The sequence below is a fragment of the Orbicella faveolata genome, unplaced genomic scaffold (genome assembly GCF_042242905.1).
Source record: "Orbicella faveolata isolate gen_17 unplaced genomic scaffold, um_ofav_v1 contig_25, whole genome shotgun sequence".
In the NCBI taxonomy this organism is placed as follows: domain Eukaryota; kingdom Metazoa; phylum Cnidaria; class Anthozoa; order Scleractinia; family Merulinidae; genus Orbicella; species Orbicella faveolata.
This window is the reverse complement of record NW_028301553.1, coordinates 18988067-19007500: the sequence shown is the minus strand read 5'-3', so window position 1 is coordinate 19007500 and position 19434 is coordinate 18988067. Positions and strand designations below refer to the sequence as shown.

The 19434-nt window shown below is 41.3% G+C and overlaps 2 protein-coding genes and 2 pseudogenes across 2 annotated transcripts; 3 read left to right on the top strand and 1 right to left on the bottom strand.

Annotated features, from left to right (window-relative positions):
• The first annotated feature begins 597 nt into the window (after nucleotides 1–597).
• Nucleotides 598–2203, top strand: LOC149109267 (uncharacterized; annotated as a pseudogene).
• A 470-nt stretch (nucleotides 2204–2673) lies between these two features.
• On the top strand, nucleotides 2674–4289 carry LOC149109266 (uncharacterized). The gene has a single exon (XM_089294058.1). It carries the CDS (start codon nucleotides 2697–2699, stop codon nucleotides 4155–4157), a length of 1461 nt encoding a protein of 486 aa, XP_089150184.1. The 5' UTR covers nucleotides 2674–2696; the 3' UTR covers nucleotides 4158–4289.
• Nucleotides 4290–7940: 3651 nt separating this feature from the next.
• On the top strand, nucleotides 7941–9138 carry LOC149109265 (uncharacterized; annotated as a pseudogene).
• Nucleotides 9139–9173: 35 nt separating this feature from the next.
• LOC149109264 (uncharacterized) lies at nucleotides 9174–12299 on the bottom strand. The gene is made up of 3 exons (XM_089294059.1): nucleotides 10361–12299; nucleotides 10168–10212; nucleotides 9174–10042 (listed from the first exon to the last, which is right to left on the bottom strand). Exons 2-3 carry the CDS (start codon nucleotides 10197–10199, stop codon nucleotides 9385–9387), a joined length of 690 nt encoding a protein of 229 aa, XP_089150185.1. The 5' UTR covers nucleotides 10200–10212; nucleotides 10361–12299; the 3' UTR covers nucleotides 9174–9384.
• Between the last annotated feature and the right edge of the window lie 7135 nt (nucleotides 12300–19434).

The window sequence follows — 19434 nt, the reverse complement described above, 5'->3', positions numbered from 1 at the left end:
ATTCCTCGTTCCCCGTTCCCCGTTCCCCATTCCCATTCCCATTCCCATTCCCACTCCCATTCCCCGATTCCCCGTTCCCCGTTTTAAAGATAGCCATTCGTGACCTCTAATTGAATTTACTCCTTGTGAAAAACAAAAGTATCAAGTTACCTTTGTAACTAAAAATAAAAATATCTCGTTGCATTTGCATACTACTAACTCACGAACTGTTTCAAACCTCAAGGCTCATCTCGTTCATTTAACTAAAATCCCCAGCCTAAGCCGCAGAAAATGTCGAAGTAAACCCAGTATATGAATACTTCATCCTCTTTTATAGAGGAATAAATATGGCCGTTCTGAACTCTATCGGGATCAAATCTTCTCACATACCATTTACCTTTACAACGAGAAATTTGATTGGCTGTTTATAGTAGATCCAATCTGATTGGTGTGACATACATACATCTCTCACTCACTCACTCACTCACTCATAGACATATTTAGTTTTATACTTCCCCGATAATCAGTAGGTACTATATTTCCTTATTAGTATTATCAAAGCTTACATTTATTTTTTCGGGGTTCTGTTGATCGTATAAATACATATGTATATTTTCTTTCTTTCAAATGAACTCTTCATGGTTAAATCAAAATAAAGCTTTCAATATAATTTCATGGAATATTCAAGGACTCAAAACCAGGCTAAAACCAACCAATCAAACCATTTCAAATACAAAATTAAATATCAAATCAATTAAATCTAATCTATCAAAATTCGATATTATTTGCTTACAAGAAACATGGGCAAAAGATGAGTCATTAATGTTTCAGGATTACATAGTCCACTCGACCGTACGGAGCACGAAAAGTAAACGAGGTCAAGGCGGAGTATCTGTCTTGATAAAGAATAAACATTCAGACCTTGTTTTTCATATAAAGAGTGCCTCTCCAAACATAATCTGGTGTCCCCTAAACCGACAGCTTTTTGGTATAAATTCAGACATTTATCTCGCGGCGGTTTATTTACCCCACTTCAGTCTCAGCGAAAAGTAGGTGAGGACGTCCTAAGCGTTTTAGAACAAGAAATACACAAGTATTCCAAACAAGGTAAAACCATTTTGCTTGGTGATTTAAATGCTAGGACTGGAACTTTAAATGACTTTATTGAAAATGATTGTTGCGATTTCATGCCAGATGATGACGCATATAATCTCGATAAAAATTGGCCAAAACGAAACAACGGAGATTATACCGTTGACAAACTAGGAGGCGAAGTATTACGATTATGTATAGGAAACAAATTGAGAATATTGAACGGTAGAGCTACAAGTGATCTAGACGGCAAGCTAACATCATATCAATCCAATGGAGCAAGCACTGTTGATTACGGAATAGTCAGTGAAGATCTTGAAAACACAGTGCTAGGATTTCAAATACAGCATTTGACGCCTTATTCTGATCACTGTCCAATCGTTCTCAAATTAGCCTCCAGTAATCGTGATATCATGAACTGCAACGCCTCAAAAAGTACTCGAAGAAAGGGGGCGTTTCCACAAAACAGCTTCACCAAGTTTCTTTGGAAGTCAGAATGCAAAGATAAATTCATAAGTGCATTATCGAGTATTGATATTCAAGACAGGCTTCAATCCTTTAATGCAGCACACCACAGCTCAATAGATGATGAGATTTCACAGTTCAATCAAATACTAAAATCAGTAGCAAAACTAAGCCTGGAGACATCACGTAAAACGCGAAAATGTACGAAGAAACACAAACCATGGTACGATAATACTTGCAGACAACTAAAGAAAAAGCTGCAGAAACTGGCGAAGGAAATAAATCCCACAGCTCCTCGATCACTGTGACAAGAATACTTTACCCTCAAAAAGAAATACGAAACGCTAGTAAAAAAGATGCACAAAACATATAAAAATCAACTTTTAAATGAAATAAACAATTTGAATTCCAACCGAAGCGGCGAATTCTGGAAACTAATAAACAAAATTCGTAAAAATGAGACGGTCGAAGAAAGTTGCGATATTTCGTCAGAAGATTGGATAAAACATTTTCAAAACCTTTTATATGACGAATCTCAAGAAACGAACGCAAACGTCATATTTCCAAACAATCCTGACCAAACAACAACTATGACCGATGAAATTTTAGACGCGCCTATCACTGCAAAAGAAATTCATGATCAAATATCTAAACTCAAAAATAAAAAGGCATCTGGTACGGACACCATCCTGAATGAAATGATCAAACATGAGCGGTATTATCTCATGCCTTCTCAAGAAAGAATATTCAACGACATCATTGAAAACGGCACCTTCCCAACTGAATGGAACATTGATGTTATAAAACCAATATACAAACAAAAAGGCGATAAGAAATCTCCAGCCAATTATAGAGGAATTACTTTAACCAGCTGCTTAGGGAAACTATTCACATCAATTTTGCAAAACAGATTGAATAAGTTCATCGAGCAACATAATGTTCTAAATCCAGAACAATTTGGATTCAGACCAAACTCTAGAACCACGGATAGTTCATTCATTTTCCAGCAATTACTCCATAAATACACCAAACCTCACAAGAAACTTTATGTTGGTTTCAGTGACTACGAGAAAGCCTTCGATAGCGTATGGCAATCCGGTATGATTCATAAATTACACAAATATGGAATTCAAGGAAAATTCTTGAATGTTGTTAAGTCCATGTATTCGTCAATTAGGAGTTGTGTTAAAATTAATCAAAACACGCTTACCGAACTTTTTTCATGTAACAAAGGGATAAGACAAGGTGATGGCCTAAGTCCAGTTTTATTTTCGTTATTTATGAATGATCTACCGCAATATTTTAAACAGAACAAATCTCCAGGTGTGATGTTAGGGAATCGCTCTATGAACTGCTTAATGCATGCAGATGATTTATTAGTAATCAGTCCTTCTCCGGAAGGGCTGCAACAATCGCTCAATGTAACTCATCAACACGCTCAGCAATGGAAGCTCAAAGTCAACACTAAAAAGTCGAACATAATCATATTTAGTAGTAACGGGCAAAACAAAAACAATACAAATTTCAAATACAATAATGAAACTTTACAAATTGTCGATAAACAAACATATTTAGGTGTAAAAATGACTTCATCCGGTCGTTACACCTATGCAAGAGAAATTCTCAGCAAAAAAGCCACAAAAGTTCTCTCGATAATAAAAAGATCCTTTTCTAACCCAGATTCAGCAACTATTGCGATTAAGAACAAACTTTTCGATGCCCTTGTTAAACCCGTGTTACTTTATGCATGTGAAATTTGGGGACCAGAACTATTGTCATACAGAACGCATTTTGATAAAAGCACAATTGAACAAGTCCATATTAAGTTCTGTAAACAAACACTAAACATCCCATGGTATACAGAAAATATTTCCTGCAGGGCAGAGCTTGGGAGGTACCCTTTAAGCATTGATATAAAAGCCTCAATCTTTAGCTATTGGCAAAGATTGAAGCATTCTCGTAGCAACGTTTTGTTACGTGAAGCATTTCAATACACAACAACTTCTACACCTTTCTTTGATGTTACAATTAATGAAGAGATCACTAGGGGGTATCAAGTAACAGAATCAACAGAACCAGTAACACGGCAACACATCAAGAACGGTCGATTAAAAATAAACAAAAATCTTAGAAATCAGTATTCACAAAACTGGCTTGAGACTAAGAACAGTTCATCAACAACTTCAAGGGAAAAATTTGCGCACAAGGAAGTTAAAAAGAGTTATCAATTTGAAAATTACCTGAAAACGGTTACAAACTCAGCACACAGAATTAGCCTGACAAGGCTTAGGTTAGGATGTCACGCATTACGAATACAAACTGGAAAATATGAAAATAAAGGAGCATCAATCCCAGTAGAGGAAACATGCTTAGTATGCAAAGAAAATTGCGTAGAACACGAACAGCATTTCTTGATGTATTGCCAGGGGTACGCTACCATAAGAGTTGAGCTCCATTCTCACATTTCAAACAAAGATGCACTTTACGCAAATCTGAGCGATAACGAGAGAACTAAGTACTCACTTAGAGCTGACAATAGAGTTACATCAAAAATAATAGGTAAATATATCAACTTAATGTTTAAAAAAAGAAAAGAGATTCTCAACTTACAAACGAAATGAGCATTATAATTTTTATTTAATTTTATTTTAATTATAAAAGAATCAAGTGAATGTTATTTCTTATTGTACTAGTTAATGTTAAACCTTTATTGTAAACAGACCAATACCTCCCTTTGGAGAGTAAGGCGCAATAAAGATCTACTTCTACTTCTACTTCTACTTCTACTGCTACTGCTACTGCTACTGCTACTGCTACTGCTACTGCTACTGCTACTGCTACTGCTACTGCTACTGCTACTGCTACTGCTACTGCTACTGCTACTGCTACTGCTACTGCTCTCACTCACTCACTCACTCACTCACTCACTCACTCACTCACTCACTCGCTCGCTCGCTCGCTCACTCACTCACTCACTCACTCACTCGTCCATTCACCCATCCATAACATACCCGACGCGCCGACTAAGAGGTATTTTTTTTACAAAAAAATAACTCAATGACCACACAAACAACTTCATAATAACAATATCCTTCCTACAATTTTTACTTCGGTCAACAAAACTAGCCCGTCCAAAACAAACGCTCGAATCCCAATCTAGTGTTGGGCCTTTTGCTGACAGCGTGTGCGTTGTAAGCATCTGAGCGTCACAGAAAATACTTTCCTTATGTAATTCTCCCTCCATAAAGCTAAATCGATTGACATGTGAAATGTTCGACTGAACATACTAAAGTAATCTGACAAGTCTCCAGATTAATGTAGATATCATCTTATTTTCTAACAGGCAATTTGATTCTTTCTTTGATACAACCCACATTGTGATTGGTGTGACACGAGCACATGCATAACTCCCTCTCTCACCGGTCACATAGCTCTTCCAACCCCTGAGGGGAATTTTTGCTCAAAAATGCTCAAGAGAACTTTTCGCATTTTAGACGAGTCGTAAGTTTACCGTTTTTACACAACACAACGCAACAACACTACTTCACCAAAAATAGAAAGAAAGAAAAAAACCTCTCTGACACGTTGAAAGTCTGATTTAGTTAAATCCACTTTAACTTCACGCCAAGCAGTCTTCAAAGAACATTTGAACAGTTTTCATACTTTTTACCTTTAAAAATATCGGACTAAATTAAACTGCTACTGCAGAGACGTAAAAACACTCTAGAAATGAAAGCTTCTTTTTTGTTTAATATCCTGGGAACAATGGCCGATAACTTGTAAGCTCTAATTGAATTTACTAGAGACTTTAAGCAACGACAACGCAGACGGCGACGGGAACGCCATAAGATCAGGGAAAAGCCAAAAGGTCCACCTCGCATGACTGGCGGGAAACGGGTTGACGTTCTGCGTTGGGGCCCGACGTGAGTGAAGCTCATTTCGCGTTGTTTGAAAACGTGAGATTTCGCTTTCGTTTCCTCTGCTGTGTCAACGCTAAATAACCCGTGTTACTAATTTCGAGGAACTTTAATGCTTGTTTTCTCTTGTTATATGAGATATTTCATTTTAAAGAAACGTCGAGAAATCTGAAGCGAACACAAGCCAGTCGGCGAACATGTGAGTACCGTGAAGTATCTTTTTTTTTGAAAGCTTATGTAAATAAAAACAACTTACACGAATTTCAATCGAAATTTTTCCTTTCAAGAAGTTTTCAAATGTGAAATGGCTCATTATGGTGAAATTCTAACACATTTAAAAGGGTAGACGGCATTAAAACTTGTGTAGCTGTTTCCATTTTCAGTCGTAAGATCAGTGGTTCACCTAGATCTTTATCAGTCGGCACACTGATTTGTCGCGCCAGTCTGATTAAACATCTGCTGATAATAAGTTCATTTACTTCATTGTACAACTCAGCGAGAAGGAGCAAGTTGCGTTTGTGGAAGCGAAATTCGGACAGGCACTCGTCGTCTTCAAACCGTCGAAGTTAAAATCAGGAAAGGAATCATTAGACCGGTTTAAATCGTACAAGAGTAGAAGTTCGTGATCATTTAACACACCTTCATCGTGGATTATCAAGAGTTGATTGCGAAGTTCTTTCTATGAAGTCATCCTAGTTCATCCTGATAAGCAGAGGACGAATATCAATTACGCTGTGTCTCTATGTCCGACTATGGTTAGCCAAATGTTGCAAAATTCAACAACTTGCACCTTCACATTCAACAACTTATATTTATGTTCAACAACATATATTTATATTCAACATTTTATATTTATATTCAACAATACGCATTTTCTTTCAACTTCAACCGAAATTCTTTTCATTCAACAAAAAAATTTGTTCAGCTTCAACCAAAAATAATTTTATTCAACAACAATATTTGTTCAACTTCAACCCAAATGATTTTCATTCAACAAAAATAATTATTCAGCTTCTACCAAAATCATTTTCATTCAACAACAATATTTGTTCAACGTCAACCACAATTATTTTTGTTCAACAATAATAATTATTCAACTTATATCATGCATAGAGATTTAATAACATACCTTCTTTTATGACAAAGGTTTTGAAAGTTCCCGGACATTCAAGACATCATCATTCAACAAAATTCCCCGTCCCTCCCCCCCGAACTACCCCGAACGCTGTCACAAATCCCTAGTATTTTGGTACCCAAAACACTGAAAGCGTAAAACTGATGCAACTGAAATCATTCATAATTCTGTTCAAAACCCATTTATCCTCTTACGAAGCTTTGTCTCAATAAATTAAAGCGTTCTTTAGCTTGATATAAACACAATACGTCTCTGAAAATAGTCGCAATTCATAACAGACTGTCTGATCCGAGTCCGCAGTTATAACGACATACAAAACCGAATTCACGCGCCAAAGATCCTTGTATGAACATGCGATTGTCCGGCTGCCGGACATGTAGCCACAGCGTATCAATTATGTCAATAGGGAGTTTAAGCAAATCACTACGGCTGGTGCTACTACGGTTGCCGTGACGGAAAAGGTCTGGGGAGAGTACGTCTCGGTGGTCTGCCAAATTTTAAGTTTAGCGAGTAAAGCGAAATACAAAGATGAAAGAAACATCGGCTAAGGAGTTTAAAATCTCTTTTATTTAGTTTCTCACAGCCAAATGGCTTCGGTCAAAGGACGATGGCCGTTATTCGGTAGGACGAACAAATTATTTCCGAGCGAAAGCGAATGCCATACACTTTGTACCATAACAATTTGATGGATGAAATATATAATTTCAGAGACAAATATCTCAAAGAATATCGAGTGAAGAACACAAATATATCAATACTCGAAGAAGCAAAATAGCACGGTATAGTTATCCAGATATAAAACATCTTCACTAAACCCTCAAAGCAAACTTAACCGAAGAAAAAACAGCCTCGTGCTCAACACGAATATTTCACTTGACTCGCTTCGCCATTCCAACACCTTTGCCAAAACTTATCGTAAATTCAGGATACGGATTTACAAGCTTATGAAAGGCAACCTTGACACAATCTTTGACTGAAATTGAGTTTAAAGGATATAGTATCCAATGGAATTCTTAAAATGCCGAGATGTCCGTTGAAAAAGGCCAGAGAAGCGAAATAAACCCGAAGTATTAGCCACTACGGCAAAACATCCCGACTCACGTAGTCAGATTTCACGCTACGGCTGGATGCAACCGACGTACATTGGCAGTGTCTCATTTTGGGGGAAATTTACTTCCGGCAGCCGTATCAGAGCCAGCCGTAGCGATTTGCTTAAACTCCCTAATAGGGAACTTAAGCACGGGTCGTTTTAGAGGCAACGGCAACTTTAGCGACCGAAAGAGCCTGGGAAGAGAACAACGTCGTTCCCGCCAAAATGCTAGACGAGTTTTGCAGCAGCGACGTCGGTAGCAAACTCTGTTCGCTCTTAAAGTAAGCTGTTTGAGAGAATGTCATCCTTCAGTGAAATGAGAAACCTGCTTCTTTTTTTATACAACAGTAAAAGCATCTGTGACGAACAATTTTTGACCTTATACGAAAGTTACAGTTCCAAGAATCCAGAATTCCCTTACAACTCCTACCCAAAGTTTGATTACGACCAGATGAATGAATTAGAGTGTTTAGCGGAGTTCAGAGTGCGAAAACAGGACATAAAATTATTGGCAAATGTTCTTCAGTTACCAGTCACTTTCCGACGTCCGCAAAGAACAACTTGTGACCGAAATGAAGGGCTTTGTATGCTTCTGAAGCGCTTCTCGTATCCATGTCGCTATTCAGACATGATTCACCGTTTTGCAAGACCAGTTCCTGAAATAAGCATGATTACCAATACAGTGATGGATTATATTTTTTTGAGCCATGGTCATCGAATTTCACAATGGAATGTTGATATGTTGAGTCCGCCAATGCTACAGGAGTATGCAGATGTTATCCATGCTAAAGGTGCACCTCTCAGCAATTGCTTTGGGTTTATAGATGGGACAGTCAGACCAATTTCTCGCCCAGGCCAACACCAAAGAATAGTGTACAATGGACATAAACGGGTACATTCACTCAAGTTTCAGTCCGTCGCTCTACCAAATGGACTTATTGGAAACATGTATGGGCCTGTTGGTAAGTTATGTTCACTGGGATGCCATGAAAATAAACTGCCACTTAAGGTTTCATTAATTTGTTAAACTTATTTATCTGTTTTGATATGCAGAGGGGAAAAAACATGATGCAAGCATGTTGGTAGATTCCAATCTTCTCTAGGAATTGGAAAGGAATGCATTTTCACCAACAGGCCAGCCCAGGAGTGTTTATGGTGATCCTGCCCCCCTGCGAACACACCTACGGGCACCATTTCGCCATGGTGTCCTAACACCGATGATGTGACAATACAATTTTGACATGAGTTCTGTTAGAGTAACTGTGGGGTGCCTCTTTGGGGACATCAACGACTTCAAGTTTCTGGATTTTAAGAAAAACCTAAAAATTGGAATGAGTAGTGTGGGAAAAATGTATCTTGTATGTGCACTTCTTAATAATGCTATTACCTGCCTATATGGCAACAAAACCTCAGAGTTTTTTGGTCTAGACCCTCCTTCATTGCAGTATTATTTTAGATAAATTCTCTCAAGTAAACAGAGCAGAAATGGAGGCCATTTTAATTAAAACCAAATTTAATAAGTATTTGAATTCTTCTTGGTGGTCACCAATGTAAGAGTCAAACTTGTAACAACAATAATGAATGAACTTGTTTTTTTTCAAATTCACAAAACGCAAGTAAACAATACGACATCAATTTCAACAAATACTTGTCTTTTTGTTGAAATAAATAAACACTGACTTTACAGTTCATACTTGAGGAAAATGTCATTGTTTCTTCTCAAGAAGCTCTTGGATAACCGACAGAATAGCTTGATTTGTTTGTTGTTGTTGCTGTAAGACAGTCACCATCACTTGCTGATTCTGCTCTTGTTCTAGTCTTCTTAGATCTAGCTCTTGTTGTCGTAATTCTTTCTCTTGCATGAATTCAACTAGTGGTTCGGTGCGAGCACTTCTCCTTTGGCGCTTCGGTTTCTCCTCGCATTCATCGCCATTCTCTGTTGACCTGCGCTTTTTTGTTTCGCTGTATCGCTCCAAAGCTTTCTGCCTTACGTCCTCTGCCTTGCTTTTATCTTCTTTCTGCTTTCTTGCCTGAGCATCACCAACTTTGTTTAAGCTCTCTTCTTTCCCGACGAGTTCTTCAAGTAAAACATCTATTTCAGACATGTCGTCCACGGATATTCCAGTTGCAGTTTCTTCTTGATGCATCTTGGCCTTATACTTCTTCTGGAGAAGAACCCATCGGTCTCTTACTGCCCGCTTATCTTTGAGATGAAAACTGATTGTCTTCACTTGATTTAACTTTTCTGCGATCGATTCCCGCCTTTCTCCCCTCGCAACGCTTCCTTTTTTAAATGAAAACAAATCGCTCGCCAGGATTTCTCGAAGCAAAATAACATCATGATCTTCAGTCCACTCCATAGCTCTAAAAGCAAAATACGACAATTCAGCTATTTGATTGACGATCGAGAGAAAAAGTTAACTTACAAAGATGTGCATAAAAATATTTTCTGTCGAAATGTCTTCGAAAGACTCAATAGTTCAGCTTACTTTGCTTTTCCATTGGAGGCCGGCGCCGACATCTTTTGCTCAAAGCTACGAGAAATGAAAATGTCTACGTTTTTATTTATGTCTGAGTATACAATTTGAACAAAATGAAAGAAAATACTTCTAAAAAGGTAACAAGAGCAAAATAAAATGTTAAAACAAGTTTGAGACAAGCTAGTAAGGGAAAGATACTCACGTTCTGGAAACAACGCGAAAGTGAAGGTTCTCACGTTCGCGCAAAACGAAGACGACTTGACAGACAACTCCAGAACGCCTACCGCAACAAAAAGTCACTTCCGGTCGCCGTCGCCGTCGCAAAATAGCCTGGTGCTTAAGTTTCCTAATAAGCTTGACAGTGCGGAAACCGCGGTTTCCGACGGTGCTGCTTAATAGGCACTTTAAGCAGCGGGAACGCGGACGGCGACGGGAACGCCGAAACCTGTGAGAGGGCTGGGGAGAGAACGCCGTTATGTCGAGAATTCACAAACATTAAGCAGCACCGTCGGAAACCGCGGTTTCCGCACTGTCAAGCTTATTGACATTATCGATATTCGTCCTCTGTTTATCAAGATGAACTAGGATCACTTCATTGAAAGAAGTTCGCAATCAGCTCTTGATAATCCACGATGAAGGTGTGTTAAACGATCACGAACTTCTACTCTTGTACGATTTAAACCGGTCGAATGATCTCGACCAACCTTATGATTCCTTTCCTGATTTTAGCTTCGATGGTTTGAAGACGACGAGTGCCGGTCCGAATTTCGCTTCCACAAACGCAACTTGCCCCTTCTCGCTGAGTTGTACAATGAAGTAAACGAACTTATTATCAGCAGATGTTTAATCAGACTGGCGCGACAAATCAGTGTGCTGACTGATAAAGATCTAAGTAAACCACTGATCTTACCACTGAAAATCGAAACAGCTACGCAAATTTTAATGGTGTCTACCCTTTTAATTGTGTTAGAATTTCACTATGATGAGCCATTTGACATTTGAGTACTTCTCGAAAGGAAAAATTTTGATTGAAATTCGTGTAAGTTGTCTTTCTTTACATTAGCTTTCAAAAAGATATTTCACGGTACTCGCATGTTCGCCGGCTGGCTTGAGTTCGCTTCAGATTTCTCGACGTTTCTTTAAAATGAAATATCTCACATGACAAGAGAAAACAAGCATTAAAGTTCCTCGAAATTAGTAACACGGGTTATTTAGCGTTGACACAGCAGAGGAAACGAAAGCAAAAACTCACGTTTTCAGACAACGCGAAATGAGCTTCACTCACGTCGGGCCCCAACGCAGAACGTCAACTTGTTTCCCGCCAGTCATGCGCAGTGGACCTTTTGGCTTTTCCCTGATCTTGTGGCGTTCCCGTCGCCGTCCGCGTTCTCTTTGCTTAAAGTCCCTAATGTTTGTGAATTCCCGCCACAACGGCGTTCTCTCCACAGCCTTCTCACAGGTTTCGGCGTCCCCGTCGCCGTCCGCGTTCCCGCTGCTTAAAGTCCCTTATACTTCCCTGGAGTTGAACGCTGAAGACACCAAGATGGCAGAACTCTTGTGTGATCTGTAAATACTTCCCCTTACCAAACACACCTCAACGCACACGCAATGTTGTACAAAACCTAATTATCTCCCTTATATCCCCTTCACGTATAACGCACACATCAAACATTTTTGGGCGTCCTCCACTAGGGAGCGACATACGTCCCATTCGTAAATTGTTAGGTGATTGAAAATCATTTTTTCACTTTCATTTTCCTGTGTTGTGTGATTTTTTCCCTGCTGGCGTGACACCCTTGCGTGAATTTTCCAGTGCGTGACACTGTTTCGAACAAAACCAATCGATAATCACCTCTACCTAATCGGTATTTTCACATTCGGCCATTTTGTTGGTAACGTGGGTGAAATCCCACTTTCTCATTGTATTGGTCCGTTCAAAATTTGCTGCAATCTGATTGCTTACACCACAAATAAGCCACCTATGCTACTATCCAGGGTAGAATCTCGATCGGGGATATTCCCAAAGTTTTTGGCAGGGGTGTGCGGCGCGAACCTTGAAACCTGTACCCCATTTCAGACCAAAATCCTTGATTTTTCCATACCCATGAACGAAAGGTTGATCCCCCATTTCAGATCTTTAAAATTTGTAAACCCCTAACCCCCCCCCCCCGCCCGCCGAGTACACGGCTCTAATACATGGCCACAGCTAACCAGAAATGGTTTCTATCAGGAGCCCAGGGGCGGGGCAGAACACTCCTGAAATTTTCGTATAGGCATCATCCAACAAAAAATGACGTCACATCCGGTTTAAACTGCGCCTCGCGGCTCGTTTCACAAAGCGAGAGAATGGCATTTCGATTACTCACGATTTCCCTCTATTTGTAAACCATCAATCTCATTTCATTTTATATTGAGGATGGGAAGATGTTGCAGACACATAACTTCGACTTTTTAAGCAAAACTTTCGTCATCGTCGGGCTAATTTTACACATTTGCAAAACTGGTGTTGTTCCGACTTTTGGTTCTTGTTGTTCGTGATTTAGTGATAGCAATAAGTGCAATAGCCTATAATGTTAACAACAACCTGGATGAAGTATTGCTGGCCATAGTAGGGACTTTAAGCAGCGGGAACGCGGACGGCGACGGGGACGCCGAAACCTGTGAGAAGGCTGGGGAGAGAACGCCGTTGTGGCGGGAATTCACAAACATTAAGCGGCACCGTCGGAAACCGCGGTTTCCGCACTGAAAGCTTATTGACATAATCGATATTCGTCCTCTGTTTATCAAGATGAACTAGGATCACTTTATTGAAAGAAGTTCGCAATCAACTCTTGATAATCCACGATGAAGGTGTGTTAAACGATCACGAACTTCTACTCTTGTACGATTTAAACCGGTCTAATGATTCCTTTCCTGATTTTAACTTCGATGGTTTGAAGACGACGAGTGCTGGTCTGAATTTCGCTTCCACAAACGCAACTTGCCCCTTCTCGCTGAGTTGTACAATGAAGTAAACGAACTTGTTATCAGCAGATGTTTAATCAGACTGGCGCGACAAAACAGTGTGCTGACTGATAAAGATCTAAGTAAACCACTGATCTTACCACTGAAAATGGAAACAGCTACGCAAGTTTTAATGGTGTCTACCCTTTTAAATGTGTTAGAATCTCACCATCATGAGCCACCATCATTTGACATTTGAGTACTTCTCGAAAGGAAAAATTTCGATTGAAATTCATGTAAGTTGTCTTTATTTACATTAGCTTTCAAAAAGATATTTCACGGTACTCGCATGTTCGCCGGCTGGCTTGAGTTCGCTTCAGATTTCTCGACGTTTCTTTAAAATGAAATATCTCACATAACAAGAGAAAACAAGCATTAAAGTTCCTCGAAATTAGTAACACGGGTTATTTAGCGTTGACACAGCAGAGGAAACGAAAGCGAAAACTCACGTTTTCAGACAACGCGAAATGAGCTTCACTCACGTCGGGCCCGAACGCAGAACGTCAACTTGTTTCCCGCCAGTCATGCGCAGTGGACCTTTTGGCTTTTCCCTGATCTTGTGGCGTTCCCGTCGCCGTCCGCGTTGTCTTTGCTTAAAGTCCCTATTGGCGGGAAGACGCCCGGGTCCAGCAGTGACAACAGCCTCGACAAGGTCGAAGAAGAAACTAAACCTCCACATTTTCAGCCAAAACGGGAGTGCTATCGCTGCAGTGGGAACCATGATCCCTCGAGCTGCAAATACAAGAACGAAGTGTGTTACAAATGTCAAAAGAAAGGCCACATGGCTAAAGTATGTCGAGGAAAGAAGAAACCTCAAAAGCAAGACAAACGTGGGCGCCGGCCAGATGGTAAACAAAGAACGCATTTTGTTGAAGAAAGCGCCGATCAAGACGACGTCTATGCCATGTATCATCTGTCCAGCGATCGAAATAAATCGTTCAAAGTGGATCTGGAACTTTGTGGACGGAAAACCACGATGGAAATCGACACGGGTGCTTCGAAGACGATATAAATGAAGCAACGTACGGAAGATTGCGTGACGCATTGGGTCCACTCCAGACAACAAAAGCGGTTCTAAGCACGTACACAGGAGAAAGGAGTCCAGTACAGGGAGCAGTTACGGTTCCAGTAAAATATGAAAGCCAGCAGAAATTAAACGCTCTCATTGTCAAAGGTGGTGGACCGAACCTACTTGGTCGAGATTGGCTTGAAGAAATTCGCTTGGATTGGGAAACAATCTTTCAGATAGCCAGTGATAATACCCAATCGGCACTTCAAGACGTGCTTTCAAAATACCAAGATGTATTTGCTGAAGGATTGGGCACGCTAAAAGGGTGTAAAGGCGAAGATCTACATGGATCAAGACGCGGAACCAAAATACATCAAAGCCAGAGCAGTACCTTACGCATTGAGAAGCAATGTCGAACTTGAACTCGAAAGATTGGAGCGTGAAGGAATTATTTCTCCGGTGGAATTCTCAGAATGGGCAGCACCCATTGTACCTGTGGGAAAACCCAATGGGACTGTGAGGATTTGTGGAGACTATAAACTAACAGTAAATCAAGTGTCCAAACTGGACAATTATCCAATACCGAAAACAGAGGATCTTTTGGCTATCCTGGGAGGTGGTGAGAAATTTACCAAGCTGGACATGTCGCAAGCATATCAGCAGATGACTCTAGATGAGGGGTCTCGGAAGTTTACCACCATAAACACCCATAAAGGCCTATTTCAGTACAATAGACTGCCTTTTGGAGTGTCCTCTGCACCTGGCATTTTTCAGAGGACGATGGAAAACCTCTTGCAAGGCATTCCACAGGTCATTGTGCGAATGGACGACATTCTCATCAGCGGGAAGGACGACAACAATCACATTGCCAATTTAGAGGCAGTACTCAAGAAGCTATCAGAAGCTGGACTGCGGCTGCGAAAAGAAAAGTGTTTCTTCATGGTGCCGGACGTCACCTATTGTGGTTATGAGATCAATGGTCGTGGTATCAAGCCAGTAGAAGCTAAGGTGGAAGCCATACAGAATGCCCCAGTGCCTGAGAATGTTACTCAGCTGCGTGCATTTCTGGAAATGCTAAATTATTATCACCGTTTCCTACCAGACATCGCTACAGTACTAGAACCACTCCACAAGCTTCTTAGACAAGGTACAAAGTGGTGTTGGAAGACCGAGCAGCAGGTGGCTTTTTGACAAATCCAAGAAACTACTCCAGTCTGCAAACCTCCTGGTACATTTCCAGCCAGATCTGGAACTAATCTTGGCGAGTGATGCCTCAGATTATGGAGTAGGGGCGGTACTCCCCCACCGAATGGCAGATGGAACAGAGCGCCCAATTGGTTACGTCTCAAGATCACTGAACACAGCTGAGCGTGGGTATTCCACTATTGAAAAAGAGGCTTTGGCCATCATCTTTGGAGTGAAGAAGTTTAATCAGTTCTTGTACGGTCACAAGTTCACCATACAGACTGATCACAACCCGCTGGAAGGGCTTTTCAACGAGAAGAAAGGAGTACCCCAACAAGCCTCTCCAAGAGTTCAGCGGTGGGCCCTTACCTTGGCAGCATATGAGTACAAGATTGCCTATAAAACGGGGACCACAAATACCAATGCGGATGCATTAAGTCGACTCCCCTTGTCCAAGAGGCCAGAGTCTGTTCCTGTACCTGGAGAGACAGTTTTGCTCTTAGAACATCTGGACCACACCCCAATCAACTCACGTCATATCCAAGAATGGACAAGGCGCGATCCTGTTCTCTCAAAAGTGCACTAGTTTACACTTAATGGATGGCCACACCACTGCCAGGATGTGCAGTTACACCCATATTTGAGCCGGAAAGCAGAATTAACCATAGAAAGTGGATGCGTTCTATGGGGAAATAGGGTGATAGTACCACCTCAAGGACGAGCACAAGTCATAGCCGAGCTTCACGAAGCCCATCCGGGCATATCAAGGATGAAAGCCCTTGCACGTGGTTATGTGTGGTGGCCAAACATGGATCGTGAGTTAGAAGATGCAGTTAAAAAGTGTCAGCAATGCCAACTGCACCAGAAGGCCCCAGCAGAAGCACCTCTTCACCCATGGGAGTGGCCCGGTCAACCCTGGTCACGGGTGCACGTTGATTATGCAGGGCCATATAAGGGTCACATGTATTTAGTGGTGATCGATGCACATTCCAAGTGGATGGATGTCCACATAATGCAAAGTACATCGGCCGCCACCATAGTGAAGTTGAGAGAAATCTTCGCGACCCATGGTCTCCCGGAAACCATCGTCAGCGACAATGGTCCCAATTTCACAAGTGCGGAATTTGAGAATTTCCTCTCAAAAAATGGCGTCAAACACACCAAAGTATCGCCATACCATCCAGCTTCGAATGGACAGGTGGAGCGAGCAGTTAGAGCCTTCAAAGAAGGGATAAAGAAGATGGAAGAGGGAACCATGCAAGACAAGTTGTCACGTTTTCTGCTCAAGTACAGAACAACACCACACACGACAACAGGGGTTACACCAGCGGAGCTGCTGATGAAGAGAAAGCTGAGAACTAAGCTTGACCTCATAGTGCCCAACACTGCAAGTCTGGTGAGACAGAAGCAAGAACATCAAAAACAGACCCATGACCACCACGCCAAACACAGGGACTTTGAAGCCAGTGATCCTGTGTTCATAAAGGACTTCAGTACCCCCAAGTCCTGGCAAAAAGGAACTGTGGTGCAGACGACGGGCCCAGTCTCAGCCTTAGTCGAATTACCGGATGGTCGAGTTGTTCGACGACATCAGGACCATATGCGGAAAAGCCACAGCCAAGACCCAACAAAGTCAAATCCTGAGATTTTAGTACCAGGAGTGGGGCCGGAGGTAGATTGCACAACAGACGCAACCCAACCGAGTAGCCCAACCAAGCCGGTCGTGAGTTCGTCTGATGCACAAGAGGCTAAACCATCACGCCCAGTCCGCGACCGACGTTTACCCGAACGTTTCAAAGACTATGAACTTTAAAACTTATGACACTGCTTTTGAACATTGATTAGCGATCGGCAAGAATCATTATGTGAAAAACATTTGATTGATTTTATTACGCTTCTGCTCAGTGTTTCTTTTTGTTTTGTTTGGAATAGCAGAAGTCTTAAGGGGGAGGAATGTTATAATCTAGTCACGGGCGGAGTCTTGTTATCGGTAATCGGATATCCATGTTGTGTAATGTGGGATTTCAATTCATTCTTCTTCGTGATTATTAAAGCATGTAGATCTACAATTCGCTTCACCTTGATTTATTACAAACACAGAGAAGATGTTGACTCATTTGTGCTTTGACTTCGCAAACAAGCAAGACATTGTGGCTATGGGCCCGCAGAACTTGAATTCACCGTGAGAGATCACTTGTTGGAGAAAATCTCTTCCCTGGAATTACGGACCAAGCTGTTTGAGGAGCCAAACATACAGCTTGCTGCAGCGATAGATAAGGCAAGAGCATATGAAATGGCACAGCGTCAGGCGAGCAGTCTTGCCGAAGGAGAGAAAGACGTGATGTGGTAAAGGACCGTGATAGCAAGAAACCATCAAGTGGATTTGGTAAGCACAAATGATATGCATGTGGCAAGGTGGGACATTTTGCTCGTGACAAAATTTGTCCAGCTCGGGGTAAAAAGTGCGTTAAATGCGGTGATAAAGGACTCTGGACAGCTTGTTGTAGGAGTGAGGCTAAGAGCAAAAAGGGTGGTAGAGTGAGAGAAGGGAGACCGCGTGGTGATAAACAGAGGCGTTCTAGTGATGTCAAACATGATCCAGAATCAGGGAACAGGCAAGTTATTCAAGTGGAATATGACAGTGGAAATGAGGCTTTTACATTTCCTATCAATTTCAAGGGGGAGATAGCCTGTTAGGATAATGCGACAATTAGGCCCTGTTCGCACTAAGACGAAAATTTGAGTTTAGCGTTTGCAAAAAAACTGAAAATTTTGTAATCACCAATTTTTTGTTTTCGTAATCCTGTTCGCACATGAAGATGCTAATTTTTTTTTAGTGACGGTGTCAGTTAGTAATTTGATCAATTTACCATCAAGATGTCGTTTCATACTTGGCATTTTTTCTCTTTGTTCCCTTTTTCGTGTTTTCTGTGCTTCCAGTAGTTGCAGCAGTCGTCTGATCTTCAGTGGATGTTACGGATGTGGATGCATTGTGAATCCGCTCGAGTTTGCTGCGATGGAAACTGTAAGAAGTACTGCTGTTGCGTAGCGATTTGGGAATCGTAATAACTTTGATTACCCTGATCTTGATCTTGGTAGCATTGCGAGCCATAATAATTGAAGTACCATGGATCGATGTTGCTTCTGTGCCGATCCATCTAGCTCAATTAAAATAGCTGGAAGTCATACGGTCACGTTCGCTTCGTAATCCATATGTTGCGAAATTTGATGACCCAATGACAGATGGATGTCAAGGAACAAAGGATTTTCTCGCCTGACAAAATTTTTACAGCCTCCAAAGCTAGTCGACGGAATCTTTGAAGTTTCGTTGCCCTTGCAAAAATTTTGGTGGGTTCAAAAAACCGTTCGCACTAGAAATGGCTGCGTGTTGACAGATTTTTTGGCAAATCAAACAAAATTTCGCGTAGTGCGAACAGGCCCTAACGAAGATTGATAACACAACCACAAGCATGTTTGTTGACTCTGGTGCCCAGTCTACTGTGCTTGGTAAGAAGCAGTTCGACAACCTTGTGAGGGATGGCCTTAAAGCAAAACTGCAACTCGAAGAAAGGAATTTGCGAGGGTATTTACCGCTTGTGGGTAAATTTGAGGCACGTATTTAGAAACTATCCTTGTGACACAAGGTGAAGGATGGTGTTTACCTGGCAAACAACTGCAAGTGTTGGGTGTTTGTCCAGAACTGGGGGGTGTGGCTAAAGTTTTTTCTGTGAGCGGTGGCATTGATGGTATTGTAGATAATTTCGGAAAGGTGTTCTCTGGAGTTGGCAAATTGTCAGGCTACCAACTTAAGCTGCACATTGATCCGGAGGTGAGACCAGAAGCACAGAAACCTAGAAGAATTCCTTACCCCTTGAAAGAGAAAGTCACTAGGAAAATCAACGAGCTCCTTGATCTTGACATCATTGAGAAGGTTTCAGGTCCAACAATGTGGGTCAACCCAGCTGTATTTGCCCCCAAGTCGGACAAAGATGACATGCGTATCTGTGGGACACGAGGTGTGCTAATCAGGTCATGCGAAGAGAGAAAATACCAATTCCAACTGTGGTTGAAGTCCTGGA